The sequence below is a fragment of the Ambystoma mexicanum genome, chromosome 1p (genome assembly GCF_040938575.1).
Source record: "Ambystoma mexicanum isolate Mex_15411 chromosome 1p, UKY_AmexF1_1, whole genome shotgun sequence".
NCBI lineage: Eukaryota > Metazoa > Chordata > Amphibia > Caudata > Ambystomatidae > Ambystoma > Ambystoma mexicanum.
In genome coordinates this window covers 1,020,739,177-1,020,756,367 of record NC_090921.1, presented here as the reverse complement: position 1 = coordinate 1,020,756,367, position 17,191 = coordinate 1,020,739,177, and the positions used below count along the sequence as shown (strand labels likewise).

The window sequence follows — 17,191 nt, the reverse complement described above, 5'->3', positions numbered from 1 at the left end:
CGATTTCTTGAGGGCGAGTGAAAAACCCAGCTTGTGCAGTGTGTTCATGAGAGCGTGGGAAGTGTGGAGCACTGCTTCCAGAGATGTCGCTCTGACGAGCCAGTCATCGAGGTACAGGAAGACGTGGTGGCCCTGCGACCCGAGGAGGGCCGCCACAGTATTCATTAGCCTGGTAAAGACGCTGGGGGCAGAGTAACCATCTTGAATTTTTGTAGAGGTAGGGAGAGGTTGAGGGTGGAAAGGCCCAGCACAACTCTCAGGCCCGCCTGGTTCTTTTTCTGAATGGCGAAAATCTTGGAGTAAACGCCCAAGCCTCACTGGGAGGCTGGGATTTCCTCCACTCCCTGGCTCTCGACAAGCGATCGGATCTCTGCTAAAAGAGTTGCTGTCCCAACCTGTGGGAGTGGAGGGGGAAGAGGTAGCAGAGGCTGGAATAGGGTGGCAGTACCGCTTGGATACTACAAAGAGGATTCTGGGCCCAAAAAATGTGCACGGTGAGCAAGCCTGCCCCCCACTGGAAACCTGTGGGTCCGGACGGACTTGTGGGATGCCTGCTTTCCCTCAAGACTGTTGCTGAGGAGGGTGTAGGGGGGGGGGGGGGGGGCAGGAAACCGCCTTAACCGCCCCACCCCCTCTTTTTGTTTGCGCCGATGTTGTGTCGGCGAACAGTGAGGCTGCCTGGACCTCGGCTCTTGGAAGCCGCAGAACCCTTCGTATGTACGCCCCTTGTCTGTGCGTTGCTGTGACTGGGAGTACATTTTGGGTGTGGTCTTTGAAAAGATGGAAGAAAAACGAGGCCGTTTGTGAGCCGTTTTTCTTTTTGTCCAGCTCCTTGTCCGTGGTGGAGTGGAAGAGGCCACCCCCTTCAAACGGAAGGTCTAATATGCGTTCCTGGACATCCAGGTTGAATTTAGTCGCACAGAGCCAGGCTGTCCTTCTCATGTCTGTGGCAATGCAGATGGCCCAGCCAGAGGTGTCGATGTGGGCCACTGTGGACTCCATGATGTCTTGAGCCACTATCTTGGCCTTTGCCAGTCCCGCCTTGAAAAGTGATTGGCTGTGCGCCGGAAGCTCTGGAGGAAGTCTGCAATTTCCCGCCAAAGCCTCTGGTTAATGGTTGCCTGCATGGCATCCGCGTTGGCTTGACTAAGATGTAGGGACGTGTTGGAATACAGCTTCTTCCCGTACCCCTCCAAGATCTTCTCCTCCGTGCCCAACAGCGCCGCGGAGGACGATGCCGAGGACAACTGCGGCTTGGAGTATAGTGATGCCGCAGCGATCATCGAAGACTGCGGCTGAGGGTGGGCCGATAGCAAGTGGGTATCCCCCCCCTTGGTGTCCAGGCATCGATTTACCGGCTGGACCGAGTGGGGCTTGAGCCAGCCCTTTTTGGCCAAGGCGACTATGTCCTTCTGCATCGGGATCCCTGTTCTTTTTGTGGGACGCAGTGTGAGGACTTCTGCGAGGACCCCCTCTGCTGGCTGCTCAACCTCGGGTTGAGGAAGGCCCAAGTACTCCGTCACCCCTGCAAGATGTTCGTGGATGGCCTTGGCTGATGGTGTGTTGGGGTCCTCCTGCTCTTCCGTGTCCACCCGAGGGTCCGGTTGGTATGGCACCGGTGAAGGGCTGCTGAGGGCCAAAGGCTGGGGAGTGGAGACCGGAGCCTGCAGCATAGGTTGGTACGGAACCGCCTGTACAATTGGTTGGGGGGCCGGAGAGGGTGGCTGGGGCCAGGGGTGCCGGTACTGGGGCCTGCAGTGCCAGGCCATTGGTGGGAGCATGCCCCCGATGGGGTCTCTGAGGGTGTCCCCCATCCAAGGAGATTTCATGAGGCCGAGGAACCCCCATCCAAGGAGATTTCATGAGGCCGAGGAACCTTTCAAAAATCTGTCCTTGCATGCTGGAGTGGTAGGCAATATTGACGGGGTAGCGGGTGGCTCCTGGAGACGTTGCATGCCCTGTTCATATGGACGCAGGGGGAACATGTCCTGCACAAATGAAGGGTAGGCTGTTGGCCACATACCTGGTTGGCACCAGTACCACCTAGACACTCGTTCCTCCACCTGCTCTCTGCCTTGGTGAGGTGTGGGGCGGATGTCCGGAATGTCTGGCACGGCAGCCATTTTGTCGAGCTGCCTTCCACTTGCCTGCGTCGTGTTGCTCGGCTCACTGGGCCACGCCCCTTCCAGGACTCTTGAGTCATGATGCCTACCCTGTTCCGAAGGCCGAGGCTTGGTAGGCGTTTCGCCCTCGGCGGATCGGTTGGTAGAACAGCGTATTGGCACCCCCTCTGACATGATGCCGGTACTAGGGTGTGGCCCCTCGGGTGAAGCCCCGGTGAAAGAACCTTCTGGTCCCTCAACACTGTCACTGATAGGATCTATTGACCCCCACAGCCTGACGGCCGGTACCTGATGTAGCCTCAGTACTCATGCTGGTATGAGGACCCGAGTGGTCCCTTCCTACCTTGACCTTGGATCAATGAAAGACTACCTCCTTTAGGTCCTTTGGAGGCAATCTCTGGAAGAGCTCCCTCCACCTGGCTAGTCTGTTCTTCAGAAACCTCGAGGAAAGCATGTTAGACGCGGTACAAGCTTGCCAGCCATGGTCTGGGACAAAGCAACAAAGGCAGAGGGCGTGTGGGGTCTTTAGTGGTAAAGAGACCGTCGCAGGAAGGACACCTGCTGAACCCTGTAGAAGTCGACATGCGCTGGTGAGGAGCTTGACGCCTCAAGACTGAGTACCTAAATGATAAAAGGACAAAAAGACAGAAGAGAAGAAGTATCCGCGCGTGGAATTACATGGCCAAAGCCAAAGCCAGGAGCGCTTGTGAATTCGGCCGATTCCCGTCGATGTGGAAAAGGGGACTTCAGGGAAGCACATGCTCCTAGGGCTGCACCGCTTCACGCCTCTAAATTTAAAGGGGAAGAAGGTTTTATCTGGTGAAAAACATTCCTTCTCCTGTCCCTTGGAAGGGATGCCCGTGCAGTATGGAGGAAAGGGGACAGGACGTAAGATTAAGGATCTGTATCTTCGTCCTTGGTAAGGTAAATCGCATCCTCCAGAGGATTAATATGGGGATTTCTTTTTTCTGTTGAGCTGTCCAAAGATTTTATTCCTGGTAGGGGAAGGGATGGCTTTCTCAGCAAACTTCTCAAATCCTTGGATTTAACCAGTAGAGATTATTTCTGTTGCTTAGTGGGGCGTATCATTGATGGAATATATTTCTTGGGTCCAGAAAAAAAACAAATGCCTTTAAGGTTGACATTTTTAAAGGCAACTTACACTCTACCACCTCCCCAAAGAGGAAGAGGCAGTGCTTTTCTCAGATGGCACCTCATCTGACAGTTCCTCGTTTGATGGCGTTACTTCTAGGTCAACCACTACATGAGTCACTTTTATGGCTTCACCTCCTAATTTGGTTCGGCTTAGATTTCGGACCCTGGGTGCTGGGATCAGTTACAATTTGTTGTGACTCTTCATAGACCCCATACTTGCTTTAAGCCTGCCTCTACTCAGCCCCCCCACAGGTCTGGGACCAAGGCAACTCCAGCTCCATCAAAACTATTCCCTGCTGTGATGAAGCCATCTATTTATATCATCTTTCTGTGCATGATAGCCAGCAGGGTCATTTGGTCTTTTAGAGTGTCATTCATTGCTTAATGTAGTGTTAAGAATGATGGCAAGGCGCGCACTCTGGTTCCCCGTCCAGTTTTCCTGCTATACAACAAATTGTCTTCTCCTCCAAACGTATTCTTGACTCCATCAATCATCAGGGAGGCTGTTTCTTTTTTCCTTTTCAGGCACTGCTTAATATAGCTTCATAAATGGTGCCATCGTGACAGTTACCACACACATCTGGCTGAAAGGGGCACAGCCCGATTGCCCTGGTAATTTGTTCCCCTTTCTTTGATTTCTGGAAGAACCTTGTTCCTGATTAGCCGTACTCCTATTCAATTCCAGTGGCTTAATCTTCTGGTCGGCGTACCCTCCAAAGGGGGAGTTAGGGAGAGGGCACCCTTCCTGTAGGAATATGCCTCTGTTGACGGCTAAGCTTCAGATCCACTGTTCGGCCTTACAGCAATTTGGGGCCCCAATCAGTTGTTAAGGACTGCATCACCAGAGTCTGGCAGCTTGGAGACATCTGCATTAGCAGGATTGGCTAAATTGACATTTGCCATCAGTAAGTCGATTCTATCGCTCAAAATATTAATGTCATGCTGAGACGGGCGGGTGGCCAAGTTATCAACTGAGGGATAAAGTGAGTCACTATGGGGATTAGTACGAGAGCAATCAACAAGCATTAAAGTTACATTAGGATCTTTAGCTTGAATATTACTCGAGTGATCCCGGGACAAACTCCCTTCCCGCCCTATGTAACTTGAGTTAAAGGGGGGCGGGGGGTATTTTATGCTTCAGGACCGAGTAGTCTACTACCCAATACTGAAAAGGAGTCTCCCAAAGCAGTTTGCGTGATAGTCATTTTTGGTTGGATTTGTTTGCAAGTCAATATGTGGCTGCTGTTTGCCACCCTTCCCCCCTAGAGTCATCTTTGATAGCCACTCCGATGTCAGAAGCCTCTCGCTGGATTCACGCAAGACTGCAAGCTTCGCACCAAAGGCGACGTGCGGTGTGCACTCAAGAAAGCCAGAAGGCACCAGTCACACCGGTCTTTGGCCACAGTGATTAAACTTGTTGCGTTTTTTTTTAATTAAGATTGGAATCTATCAGGTAAACGGGTCAATTGATGTTGGCGCCCTTTCGGTTGAGAGGGGGTCATTTTTGTGCATGTTATTTATGTCCGACAGGCCCGGCTCCCCCTCCCTCCTGAGACACCCATAGAAGAAAAGGTTAAAGGTACAAACGGCGGCAAGGGCAACAAAACGTCTGCCAACATCAAAAGGTTCTTACCCATTGTCACAGCTCAGACGTTCCCTTCAAGACGTTGCACACCAACCTCTGCGTTTGGAGAGCGAGCACTACAAAGACTTTGGGCTCACTCCGAGGCTTCACTCGACTCACCAACGTCGCATTTTTACAATGTTGTCTTTCGAGGGGGGCGGTGGGTCTAACTCCAACGAGTCTACAGTTGCCTGATTGGCGAGTGACTGGGCTTGGAGCCGGACTCCACGCAGGCACGCTGCACCTTCTCAGGCAGGATAGATTTTATTAAAGCTGCAGCAGCAGTATTCTTAGTTGAATGAAGAAGCTTCTCTGAGCAAAAGGAATACCACATTAAAATCACATACCAGGACAACAAACTGGCATGTGGAAAACATTACAAAGGACCCCTAAGGTACTGCATGACCTTGGGCATCGAGAAACCGGAGCCCTGCTCCGGTGTCCTCTTGAAGCCCGAGATAGCAGCATGATACACTTTCACTGTACCAATCTGCAGGCCCGTCCGGACCAAAGACAGACGAAAATGTAATAAAGAGGATGTGGAGCAATTGAAAGGGTCCAGGATACCTCTACCGGAAGCAAGCCTTAAACATACACCACCTGCAGGCATAGATGGACTTGGTGGTAGGTCTTTGAGCAGAGAGGAGAATGCCCAGAACGTCTACAAACAGATCCCATTCCTTATAACTTAGCCTTTCAGCAGCCAGGCATGAAGGTTCAGACTTCAGAGCTTTGGGTGCAAGACCATCTCTCTGAGTGGGAAAGGATGTCTGTCCTCTGTGGCAGATGCTACCGAGGGCAGACTGACATGTCCAGCAACTCCAGGTACCATGTTCTCTGGGCCTAAGATCAAGATCACATAGAGCAGGTCAAAGTCTTATTCGACTGTCAAGGCATCCCACAGAGCTCCCTGACAAGGGAACTCCCTGGAGCAGAACCAATTGCACTTCCAGTTCACAATGGAAGTGAAGAGGTCCACTGGAGGAGTACCCCAAAGCGAGAAAATCTCAAGAAAGTCTTGGCAGAGCTCCCATTCGTGGGAGGTTGAAGAATGTCTGCTCAGTGTAAGGGCCAGCATGCTCTCCTTGCTGGTCAGGTGGGCCACAGTCAAATCCATGCTGTTCTCCAGAGTCCAGAACCACAATCGCTTTGCTTCTCTGCAAAGAGCACAAACAATCCGCTTCTTTAGGTAATGCATAGCTACAGTGTTGTCCATCAGCACCAACACCTTCTTGCCCATCACAGACAAGAGGAAAGCGAACAGGGCCAGTCTTATGGCTCCTCTCTCCAACAGATTGATGTGCTCCAGCACTCCGACAGGGACCACAGTCCGCTCACCTTAAGGTCTTGAAGGTGTGGACCCCAGCCTTTCAGGGACGCATCCGTGATTAGAGTCACTTGTGGTCAGGGTTGACCCCTTCAGGAGTTTGTCCTTCATGGACCACCATCGCCGGTCTTTCGGACACTCTCTCCTAGACCAGTAGAAGGTCTGATGTTTGTCCCTGCAACGGTAATCACTGTGAGCTCAGAAGCCACTCCATCAACCTCATGTGCACTTGGCCAAGGGCAAAAGGGAAGCAGTGCCGCTGTTGCATTACTTGTAAGGCACAGGCATCAGAGGTGTTCTCTTTCCATTCCTCCCCAAACAGGAAAAATCTGCCACCGATAGAGGACAGATGAAGCAGTCACTTCAGAAAGGCTTTGTGCCTGGGGCTGTGGAGGGCACAGTGGAGGTGTTAGTGCCTCCTGTGGGCACACCCCGTCCCCAACCCCTCTTGGGACGATGCTGCCCTTGCTTGCCCGATCAGGCTTGGCCTCTAGCTCTTTCAGTATAAGTGCCGAAGGGGCGAAAACACCACCTCCTGCACCTAGGGCTTACAGGTTGCTGCTGCTAGACTGTCAGCTCCGGTGACGTAGAGGTTGCCTTAGAAACTTAGAACTTCTATAAGAATTCATCGACCTTGTTACCAAATAAGTTCATGCATGCCATCAAAGGATATATCCAGAAGCTTCTTTTGTACGTCAGTAGCAAAACGGGATGTCCGAAGACAAGAAAGACCTTGCTTGTGGCCATTCTTCTCGCTATACCGTCTGCAGTATCCAGACCAGACTGCACTGTCTGATGCGAGGCTCCCTTGCCCTCTTTGATAAGGGCCCTCAAAGCATTTAGCGCATTTCCCCTTCAGGGATGTGCTCCGACACCTAAGCCATGACCGACCACAGGCCAAAGGAAACCATGGCCAGATCATAAGAGACGTTTATACACCAGAGACCAAGGCTCGAAGAGCCAAATATCTTCCTACACCATGAATCCAATCTCGCCCTCTCCATCGGGCGTCAAAGGTGGGAAAGAAATGGTTTTACGGTTCGCTCTAGCAGCCTGAACTACCAAGTTTTCCAGGCAAGCATGGACAGAAAGGAACATGCCGCTTGAGGGTCCCGGCCTATGTTTTTCACCCAGTCGCGGTACACTGTGTGAACTGAAGCATGTTTGGCCCATAATTCCAGCACTGGCACCTCTACAAGCTGACAGAAAGGAAATAGTGTCTCCTTCTTTGGATCCTTGTACAGGATGTCTATTCGCTCCTACTGCACCTTCGGACATGAAGGGGCAAAAAGCCCTAAGGTGTATCAGATGCTGGAAAGCAGCCTATGATTTGCCCAGGGTTGCAGCAGGGAGAATTCCACCTCTGGTGAGGTGTCCAAGCCACTTGCCTCTTACAATTTGGCCGCAAGGTGTACCAAGTTCTCTTGTTCTCCATAAAACGCTACAAGAAGTCCCTCCCGACTCAGGCATCCATCAGCACTGCGAAAGAGGTACGAGGTCAGAGGACTATGTCCGGCGACGAAGCGTTGGGACCCTTGTCACATCTGCTCGCAGTTTCTCTGCCCGCTTGTCCGAGTGCAGTGGGATCGGTTGGCTTGGCCAAAGCTGATGGGACCAAAGCCTTGGCGAAGATGTCAAGTATCTTCATCCTGAACACCTGCCATCCCTCCTTGGGAGTGGTGGCTCCATTTCTTCGACAACAAAGTGATGCCGCGAAGAATCACCGGGGAATCATGACCTCTTGCAGTGTTTTTCTTCTTTTTGCCCTTTCGGACTGGGGAGCGTTCCCTCTGTGCTGCACTCCATGCAACCTTGAATGTGTCCGTTTATCACCTCTCTTCTTGTGTAGGCAGGTAAAAATAAATGTTGCCTTTCGTTCTCGAAACGCCTGCGGTTGCATCGATTAGCACAACGTGCCATCCTGCCTGTTGTGGCCTTCACCAAAACATTAACGGCAAATGCAGTGCAGGTCTGAAACAGATTTGACACCCACAGTACACAAAGGTTTGAAACCAGAGGACTTAGTCTGATTCGGCAATGCGATGAAAATGGAAGACTTCAGATAGGTTTATTATTTGATTTGGATGATGCCAGTGGTTCCAAAAGTTATGGAAAGTTCACGCAAGTAGCTCTCTCAGTCCCTACTACAGAGTCAGACATAGATAGTACCAAGACTTTATGCCCATGTAATCCAATTTCATGGGGAGGGACAGGTATCGTAATTTAGCCGACTAACGGATTTCTCCAGAGACCACTTCAGAGGTTCCCAATTCCATTGGGGCTGCATCCTTCAGTGCTTGGTCCAGTCAAGGGAGGTCCAGGAGATGCAGAGGTGCAGAGATCACTTTCTGATGCAAGTTTTAGTTACGGTTGGGCACGGCACCTGAATCACTGTTCCAGGGATTGTACAGCTGATCATTATGAAATATTTTCTTTTTGCCGCTTTCCTCCCGTAGGATTCTATAGGAAGCCCTTTCTTTTTGCTTTTTAAATTGCTTAGTGTGTAACAAAATGATCTAATAAATCACTAATTTTATATACTTACTGTGTGAACTGAATTATTGGGGTTGCCCTTTGTGGACTCATTGTAGCCCTAGACCGCTCGCACATTTCCAGAGACAATGCGTTAACTGCTCACCTACCTTACCTGGATTGGGTTTTGGCTAACCTCTGCATCTTCCCTGTTTACCACAAATAGGGTAGCCTCCAAAAATACTCCAACCAGGGCTGATTTTGGAAATCCATCTTAACAGTTGCCATTTGCGGTAAATGCAAAAGTTCACGAGTAAAATGTTCCAAAACGGTAGAAATCACAGAGCTGGCACTATAAGTGATATGTGCAAATGTAAAAACACAAGAAATCCTAAAGAGGCAAATAGTCTCTCAGTACTGACAGTCTTAGGGACTGGTCAGACTACCCATAAGAATGAGCAAAACCAGGACAGGGATAAAAAAAAAACCATGCAAAAAGAATGGGGGTCCCATGGGAATCTATGGAGGGAAAGGAGCAAAAGGAAAATCTTTCCTAACATCTACTAAACGTGGCTAGCACCCTAAAATGTATGTGGCATGCAGCCTTTCGCTTGTTCTTTAGCCATATTGTTCATTTGGCTGCCTTCTTAGGTCTAGGAAATGCCTTATATGGAATGCCCTTTCCTAGGGCGAGCTGTGGATTTTGTGGGCTAATGGGGAGTTTGTGGGTGTGGCCAGAGATGGGGGCTAGAACTGTCTAGTGCCAATCCACATTCCTGGTGCCTGAATGTATGCTGCTGGGCAGATGTGGCCAGTGGCTATTCCCAATAGCTGCAGCCTATTTGAATGGTGCAGAACCCTACCATTTGTGGGCTTTGTCATGCTTCAAGGACACATCTATAATAAAAAGAGGGATCCTGTAGCTATTTGAGAGATCACTGTTGGAGCCAAGACCTCTTTAAAGAAGTACGACCCGAGGACGACCCCTGAAACTGACTAGAATTGACAGCAGTGCTGTCCAAGAGAAGCCATGCTCCTCTACACTGATCTCAAGAATGCCCTAGTCAGTGCTTCGACCCCTGAAACGGTGGGAGCAACCAGTCTAAACACTTGCTTGAGGAACCGTGGCTTCCGAGCCTTCGGATTTGGCGCAGATGGGACCTTTGCAAATGAAAGGCCTCCTCACGGCTTGTAACCTGGCAAATAGGTGTCCACTTATGAGGCATTTACAGCAGCACAATAAAGCTCCCCGTTTAAAGTAAAGTCATGAGAACTATCTTGATATGCAGACAAGTGGGTTGCTTTATGGAAAGGCAAACGTTTTTAACATCATGTGTAATAGAAATCTGGAAGTTTGGGACAAACTTTATCTTTATCCAAGTGACATTATTCCAGAGGTCTACAAAGGAGAACACTTTAAGGGTTGCATTATTTTGCATTCTGGAAGAGGCAAATAATGCGACAACAAAATTATTTTGGTTTAACATGCTTTGCATACTTTAAAGATGTTTTAATATGACAAGTTTTAAAGGGTCATTCGGAAAGCCATTCTATCTTGGTTTCTCGCCTTTTAGATGATTTTTTTTTCTTTTCTGGTGTGAAATTTAGGAAAACTAAAAGTCCCAGAATTGCAGGAAAAGAATAGGACTGTATGGCCTTTTCAGAAATAGCCACAGGATATTTGAAAGCTCTTCTATATAAGACAGTATTATTGTAGGCCTTGAAATCCAAAACTGCCAAGTGGTATCTGGAAGCTATGTATTTTCTAAACTGAGTGGGTTAAAATCCCAGATTCACTGTTTAAAGAGGTGTCTGATCCTGGGCACATGTCATCTAGTACTATAGAGGACTGACCTTATCAGAGCTAAAATGTATTTCCTCCCCTACTACTGCCAGCCACCAAACTTGTGTGGCCCATCCAGAGTACTACCTTACAGAAGAAAAATGAAACTTTTTGCTGTTTCCAGTTATATGTTATTAAGTACTGAAGAGCAAACAGTCTACCATTTTTGTGGTTTCTTGCCAGTACTCCGACTGCAAACCATATTGTTGAAGCCCCCCCCACAATATGTCGTCATTGTCATTTTAACTCATGTGTGTAATGCACGTGCCCCCAATATGACTGTGTCCCATTGTGCCTGCCCCAAAATGCAAGATTCCTGCAGAGAGAGAAAATGATTGTGCGCTGTTCCACTTTGTGTATCTGGGATACCGCCTTCTTTATAAATGGGAAGATGCGTAGCAGGTCAACAGAGTAGACTTTGGCCTACTTTTCCTTAGCAGAAATCTGATCTGGCAAAAGAGCATACCACAAAGTTACTGCTGGGGATGTACAAAAATGACAGTGGATTTTATTTTTTGACAAAGCAGAACTTGCTGAATGCTGACATCTTTTAAAAACGATACTAACATGGATTGAACATGTTCTCACATTGCTTTTGCATTTAAGTTCTTAATATAATGGTGAATGCACAAATGTTACCTTTTCTGTATAAAGTGTAAATAAGCTGCCTAAACAAATCTTGGTAAAAATGCCCATGCTCAAGATCATCACCACCCCACTGGGCCTCACCAGTAGCTCCTGCCTATTGGTCCTCAACTACGAACAGCTCTTGCTAATGCAAAGGTTGGAGAACCCGCTCTATACTGTTGGGACACTTGTTCCTGAGGATAGAGTTCCAGAGTTCCAAATATGATGGAAAGGTGACGGGACAAAAGGAGTATGCAGTTCTCTTTCCTGTTTCATTAGTCTAGCCTTCAAGGAAGATCAACCACTCATATTTTTAAGTAAGATTAGGCCTTTACACAACAAGGATCAAACTCTGGGAGGGGAGTCCAACACAGGTGAAAGCAAAGGTGTAAAGTAGGACCTACTTTCCGTTGCACATCTGTGAGAATTAGGTATTCGGCAGAGAGGTCCAGGCAGGCTTTCAGACCAGGCAGTACACTGGAATTGAATGGGTCAGGGGAAAACCTGGAATCAAAGCAGACAGAGCGAAGTTAAATAAACAGCAGGAATAGCCATTTGCGTGTAAAAACACCAGAAGAAAATGCAGTAAAGTCTGTAAAGAAATGAACAGTTAAATATTATAAAAACATTCCCAATCAGTTAAGTATTTAAAGACAGTTGTAACACAACCAAACTTGCCATCTAAATAAGGCTCTATCACTTAAACATCCATTGCTGCTATAAGAGATCTGGTCGAGTGGCTTAAGAGTCACAAGTCCCTAAATTGGCCCTTGGTAGGTAGTTGGGAGTCTTGTAAAGAAGCAAAACAAGTGTTTGAAAAGCTAACATGTAGGTGTAGAACAAAGAAAAATAAGTTCATTAGGGGGTCCTCTCCCAATCCGCCACCTTAGCGGAAGCCTAGGATAGGATATGGTAATTTATAACACGCCTGTACACAAGTGTGTCTAGGCGCGAGTATCCTTGGTCAGACCTCAGAAAACAACCAGAAAAGGGAGAAGTAGAGTATGGACATTGCACCTGTTAAATCCTATGGAAGGAGGTTGAAGGTCGAAAAGTATGAACTCACACCCCTTTACACCGATTTCGTCAGAAACCACCCGAGAGGGGGCCCATTTTCTTTGTGTTGGTTCCGTTGGATGGGGTCACTGGTGCAGAGGTCACTCTAGGCATTGGGATTGGGTCCGCTAAGTCTGAGGTTCTGCGCTCTGGGAATACTCTTTCTGTAATTGGACAGCTGGATGACCCTGTCACAACGAGAAGACCACCACGAAGCGAACACGTTCGCGGAAAAAACGGAACTGAGGCTATGGGCATCGTGCATCCTACTTATCACATCGGGTGACGTCGGCCGTCGGAGGAGGTCCTCGGGGACGGCGCATCGACGTCATCGACGCAGGACGCAGACGCCAAAGATTTTCCGAAGCAGCACAGCTGTGGACATTACCTGTCATAGATATGAAATACGTAGGAGGACCCAATCCCCTCGAAAAGCCCAGCAGGAGCTTGTCAGGCCACAAAGTGGTCATGGAACACTTCGCCGACTTCCAAGGGCAGGATCCTCGGGCAGGGGTCTAGACTGGTTTTTCACACAGGTCCAGGGCTTGAAGCAGCGATGAAGGCATTCAGACTTCACTGGAGGCCATTCTGCTAAGCTGCAATGACGATACATGGGTCTAAAACAGGATGCTGCTCTTAAAGGGGATTTGACTATAAAGATGATCAGAAGAATGGCTGTAGGAGCTTTCCTCTTATCGTAAATTCGAGATGGAGTTAACCCAGAGCCCACAAATAGCAACGGTCTCCACCATTCAACTTGCAGGGGCTGTCCAATCATGGAGTGGCCCAGCAACACACAATTATTTGGCCTGGATGCAGACAGGGGTCAGAAAGCCCCAGGCTCCACATCCAGCCACAAACGCATAGTGCTACTTTGGCCAGGAAAGGGCTTAGCTTGTTTTTTTTTTTGTTGAAAATTTTATTTTAGTTTACAGTATTTACAATGAAACATCATATTGAAAGTGCAATTATATATTATATACATATTCATCCCCCAACTTATTTACAATTCCCAAGCCCCCCTCCCCCCGTCCACACACCCCGGGATTCACATCATAGTTAATTGGATCAGTACAGTGTCAGAAATGTACCCCAAATCTTCTCAAATAAAGCAAGTTTCTTATCCCTCCGATATAGCACTCTTTCCAATTCTGCCAGATTATGCATTTCTGCAAACCACATCTCTATAGTAACCGGATCAGCAGTCTTCCATCCTCTTAGTATTTTTTTTCCCACCATCGCACCTCTAAAAATCATTTTTTTTACATGCAGTCAGATCTTCCAACAAGTCATCACTTCCTAGTACTATTGTCTTAAAATCAAGAGCGATACTTTCATTTAGAACTTTTTCACAAATGTTATCATACTCTAACCAGAATCCCCTCACCCTTGCACAGTCCCATAACATATGCTCTAGCGTACCAATGTCATGCATGCAAGCAAAACATTTGGAATGGTCACTCAATCCTCTTTTTTTCTAACCTCTGCGGGGTCCAAAAAACCCTGTTCATGATCTTAATTTGGCAGGATCTTTCGGTCAATCCTAGAGAACACAGTCTCACATTCTCGCACATACATGACCAATTGTCCACAGTAATGTCGCTCCCAATCCCCAGACTCCATTCTTCTCTCAACGAATCATTACTTTTATATTTTTCCACAATCAAACCATACATACGACTTACCAAGCCACATTCTCCCACTTTTGGTTTTTGCCTAAGCATGTCCACGTTTAGCCTCACTTCCAGGTTAACCTCCCCAATCGCCTTACTGATTTCCCGATAATCTGCGAAACGAACATTTAAAATATTGATGGTTGATTGCAATTCCTTTGCAGTCATCCATCTCCCATTCATGAAAAGGTCCGCTATCCACTGCACACCAGCTAGGAACCACTCGGACCAAAACAAAGCCTTACCCTCAAACTTAATGCTCGGGTTCAGCCAGACCGAGGCACCAGGATCTTTCAATGCACCAAATCCCAAATAGCCATTCAGATTCTTCCAAGAACTTTATAGACTTTTAGTCAGCGCATCATTTACATCACATGTTCTAGGCATAGTCGTTAAAGCCCTAGGTGACAGTGGACCGTTGTGACTGGTTTCAGCACGCACCCATTCATCTGGTTCAGGTTTTATAAAATCAACTAAGTTTTGTGACATAAAAGCCAAATGATATGCTCTAAAATTTGGTACCCCCCAAACCCCTCTTAGCTAAGGGCAATTGTAGTTTACTTTGTTTTAATCTTGCTGGTTTTTGGACCCATAGGTAGTTCTGAATGAGTCGATCCAACTCTGGCCAGTATTTATTTTCAATGTCTAATGGGATCATACTTAACACATAGTTTATTCTCGGTGTTGAGAAACATTTTAATGCATTTACCTTTCCCCATAGGGATAGATGCAGCATGTTCCATCTCTCTAAATCCATTTTGAACAAAGTACAGGCCATATTCATATTTCCTTTAATGAAAGTGCCAATTTTTGGCAAAATCCACACTCCTAAATACAGCAGTTTTTCTGCACACCATTTAAAACCCAGCTGTGTGAAAGTTTTTGCCACAAAGAGGCACCAATGGGAGGACCTCCAATTTAGCCCAATTTATTTTATAACCCCAACAATGGTTAAAGGCTGTCACAATGTCCATAAGTATGGGCAGTGAATGATTTAGACTCTTGAGAACAAATAAGTCATCGTCAAAAAGCCATATTTTTTTGTTGTAAACCCCAACAACTCGTGACCTGTATATATTGACCAATATTGCAATTCTACCCTCTCCCTCGTATATTATTTTCAGTACTTTGATAGGGGCATTTTTTCGAATCAAAATTGCCACACCTCTAGATCTTGAATTAAATGAAGACTCATACGCTCTCCCAATCCAACCTTTCTTCAGATCGTCCATTTCTTTTTTTAGGACGTGCGATTCTTGAATGGAACACACATCACCTCTTAGATCATTTAAATATGTCATTACTTTTTCTTTTTTGGACATTAAGCCATTCACATTCCATGTGACTACTCATAATTCATCAGCCATCTTCAAATTCATTTTGGCATCCAATTCCACTCTCAAACTGTGTTTACCGATAGTTTCCTGATCTCATTTAGAATACGTAGATGTGAACTCCCACCCACTCTGAAGTAGATGCAAAACACAAAGAACAGCGAAAAAGAACTTATATAACACAATCCAAAGTGTCCAGCGCCCTGGGCACCTCTCCTAAATTATTTAAACTTGAAATAAATTTTGAACACACCAAACAAAATATTAACTAACCCAGTAATCTCATTAGTCCTCTTGAAAACCAATCCAATCCCCATTCGAACCTTGCCAATACCAGATCATCCCAAAAATTCTATACACCACACTCATTCAAATACTAATTTAAATAGATATACCCCGACCACCTGCTTGAAGTATACATTAACACAGCCACATTGAGATCAATAATACTCCACATTTGCAGAATACAAACTTAGGGACCACACTCCATTCCATGTCATTTGCTTCCTCCAGGATTTTAGTTCCAACACTTATCCACATGCCCAACCTACCCCCTTAGAAGCCTCAATGTAATACCACTATATTCCGTTATAAATCCACACCTGTAGTCTGTATTCATAAATTACGATGCACACGGGTTCTATCCAATTGTTTCATAATATGCTCTTAGCTTTTCAACGTTACCACTTAAAATCATTCCTTCTCCATTAGATTTGAAATTCATATATACTTAACTTTTATCTTGAATCAGTAATCAGACACGATACATATAGCTTCAGTGTGAACTCATTCAATGTATTACATTCAAATGTATATTTTTATTTTTTTGACCTTCACATATTTGTGATAATGCTCTAAATGTATGGTGATAGGAACATTGAGTAGAGCAAAGAGATGAAAGACAGTATGCAATCTATTTGAGTTAATATGTTCTTTCGCAGTGAAAATAATGTGTGGCAATGCGAGTCAGGAAAACAGTAGTGGCCCAAAGATTGCATTAGGACTATAAAACCGCCCTCAGATCATATCATCCACACAGCCCAACCTATTGAATGTTCAAGTCTTGCCAAGGGTTCCCTGTGTCGCACCTGCTGATCTTTTCGCACGGAGAGTGAGAAAGCAGAGCGAAATAGCAAATTGGAGATTACATACTTGAACCCAGTTCGATCCAGCCCTGCTCTAGTTTTCCAGACTTTGCTTAAGCTTCCATCCAGCTGCCGCTTGATATGCAGTAATCACGCCATTAGGTGCACCTCGCAAGAGCCGAAAACCCTCGCACCCGCGTCTCCTTGCACACACTCAGCTGATCTTGAGGCATCCCTCACAATGCCCCTTTTAACAGAGACTGCTCTCCAGGCGGCGTGCTCCCATTGGTTGGCGCGACGTCGGTGTGCTCCCGGCCTGCTCTGCGCCGTAGAGAGACAGTTTGATGCTGCTGGCCTGTAAACAGACCCCATCCCCCACCCCTCCCGCCTTAGAAACCTGAGGGGAAACAAGGGGTGCTATGCACAAACAAACCAGGCTGGTATCTTGGGATATTTCGGGGGTGTCGGGTCATGCGGGAAAAATGCATCTTCTTACACTCCCTCAGTTGCAAATCTCCTAAATGAATTGAGTAAATCTCATTCGAAAAGTTCATTGTACTTGCCTGTAATCCACATGGGATTGCCGACCTGATATCATGTCCTTTATTCGATCCGTGTCGTAAATCAGCTGACTGCACGCAAGTAAAGATTGTCGCGCAAGGTCCATTCCTCCAACGCTGCTGAAATGCTGTATTGCCAATGCATGGAGGAAGACTGAGCTTTTTTTAAATTAAATGAACGTTAAATTGAAGTTCAATGCAACGCCATTCTCCTGGCGTAATTTCATTTAAGTCAAATTGAAAAGTTATAACACAAGGTTTAAAACATACCAATGGAGATGGCATTGGCGCAGGACACCAATTAATCTATTG

General features: G+C 46.9%; 1 protein-coding gene across 3 annotated transcripts in view; it reads right to left on the bottom strand.

Moving 5' to 3' along the window:
* Positions 1 to 17,191, bottom strand: part of EDC4 (enhancer of mRNA decapping 4) — a 2,544,921-nt gene that overhangs the window by 1,774,052 nt on the left and 753,678 nt on the right. For all 3 annotated transcript variants that reach the window (XM_069603831.1, XM_069603839.1, XM_069603847.1), the window contains exon 11: positions 11,576 to 11,675. In XM_069603831.1, coding sequence (XP_069459932.1) covers positions 11,576 to 11,675 — 100 coding nt within the window. The remainder of the gene's footprint in view (positions 1 to 11,575; positions 11,676 to 17,191) is intronic.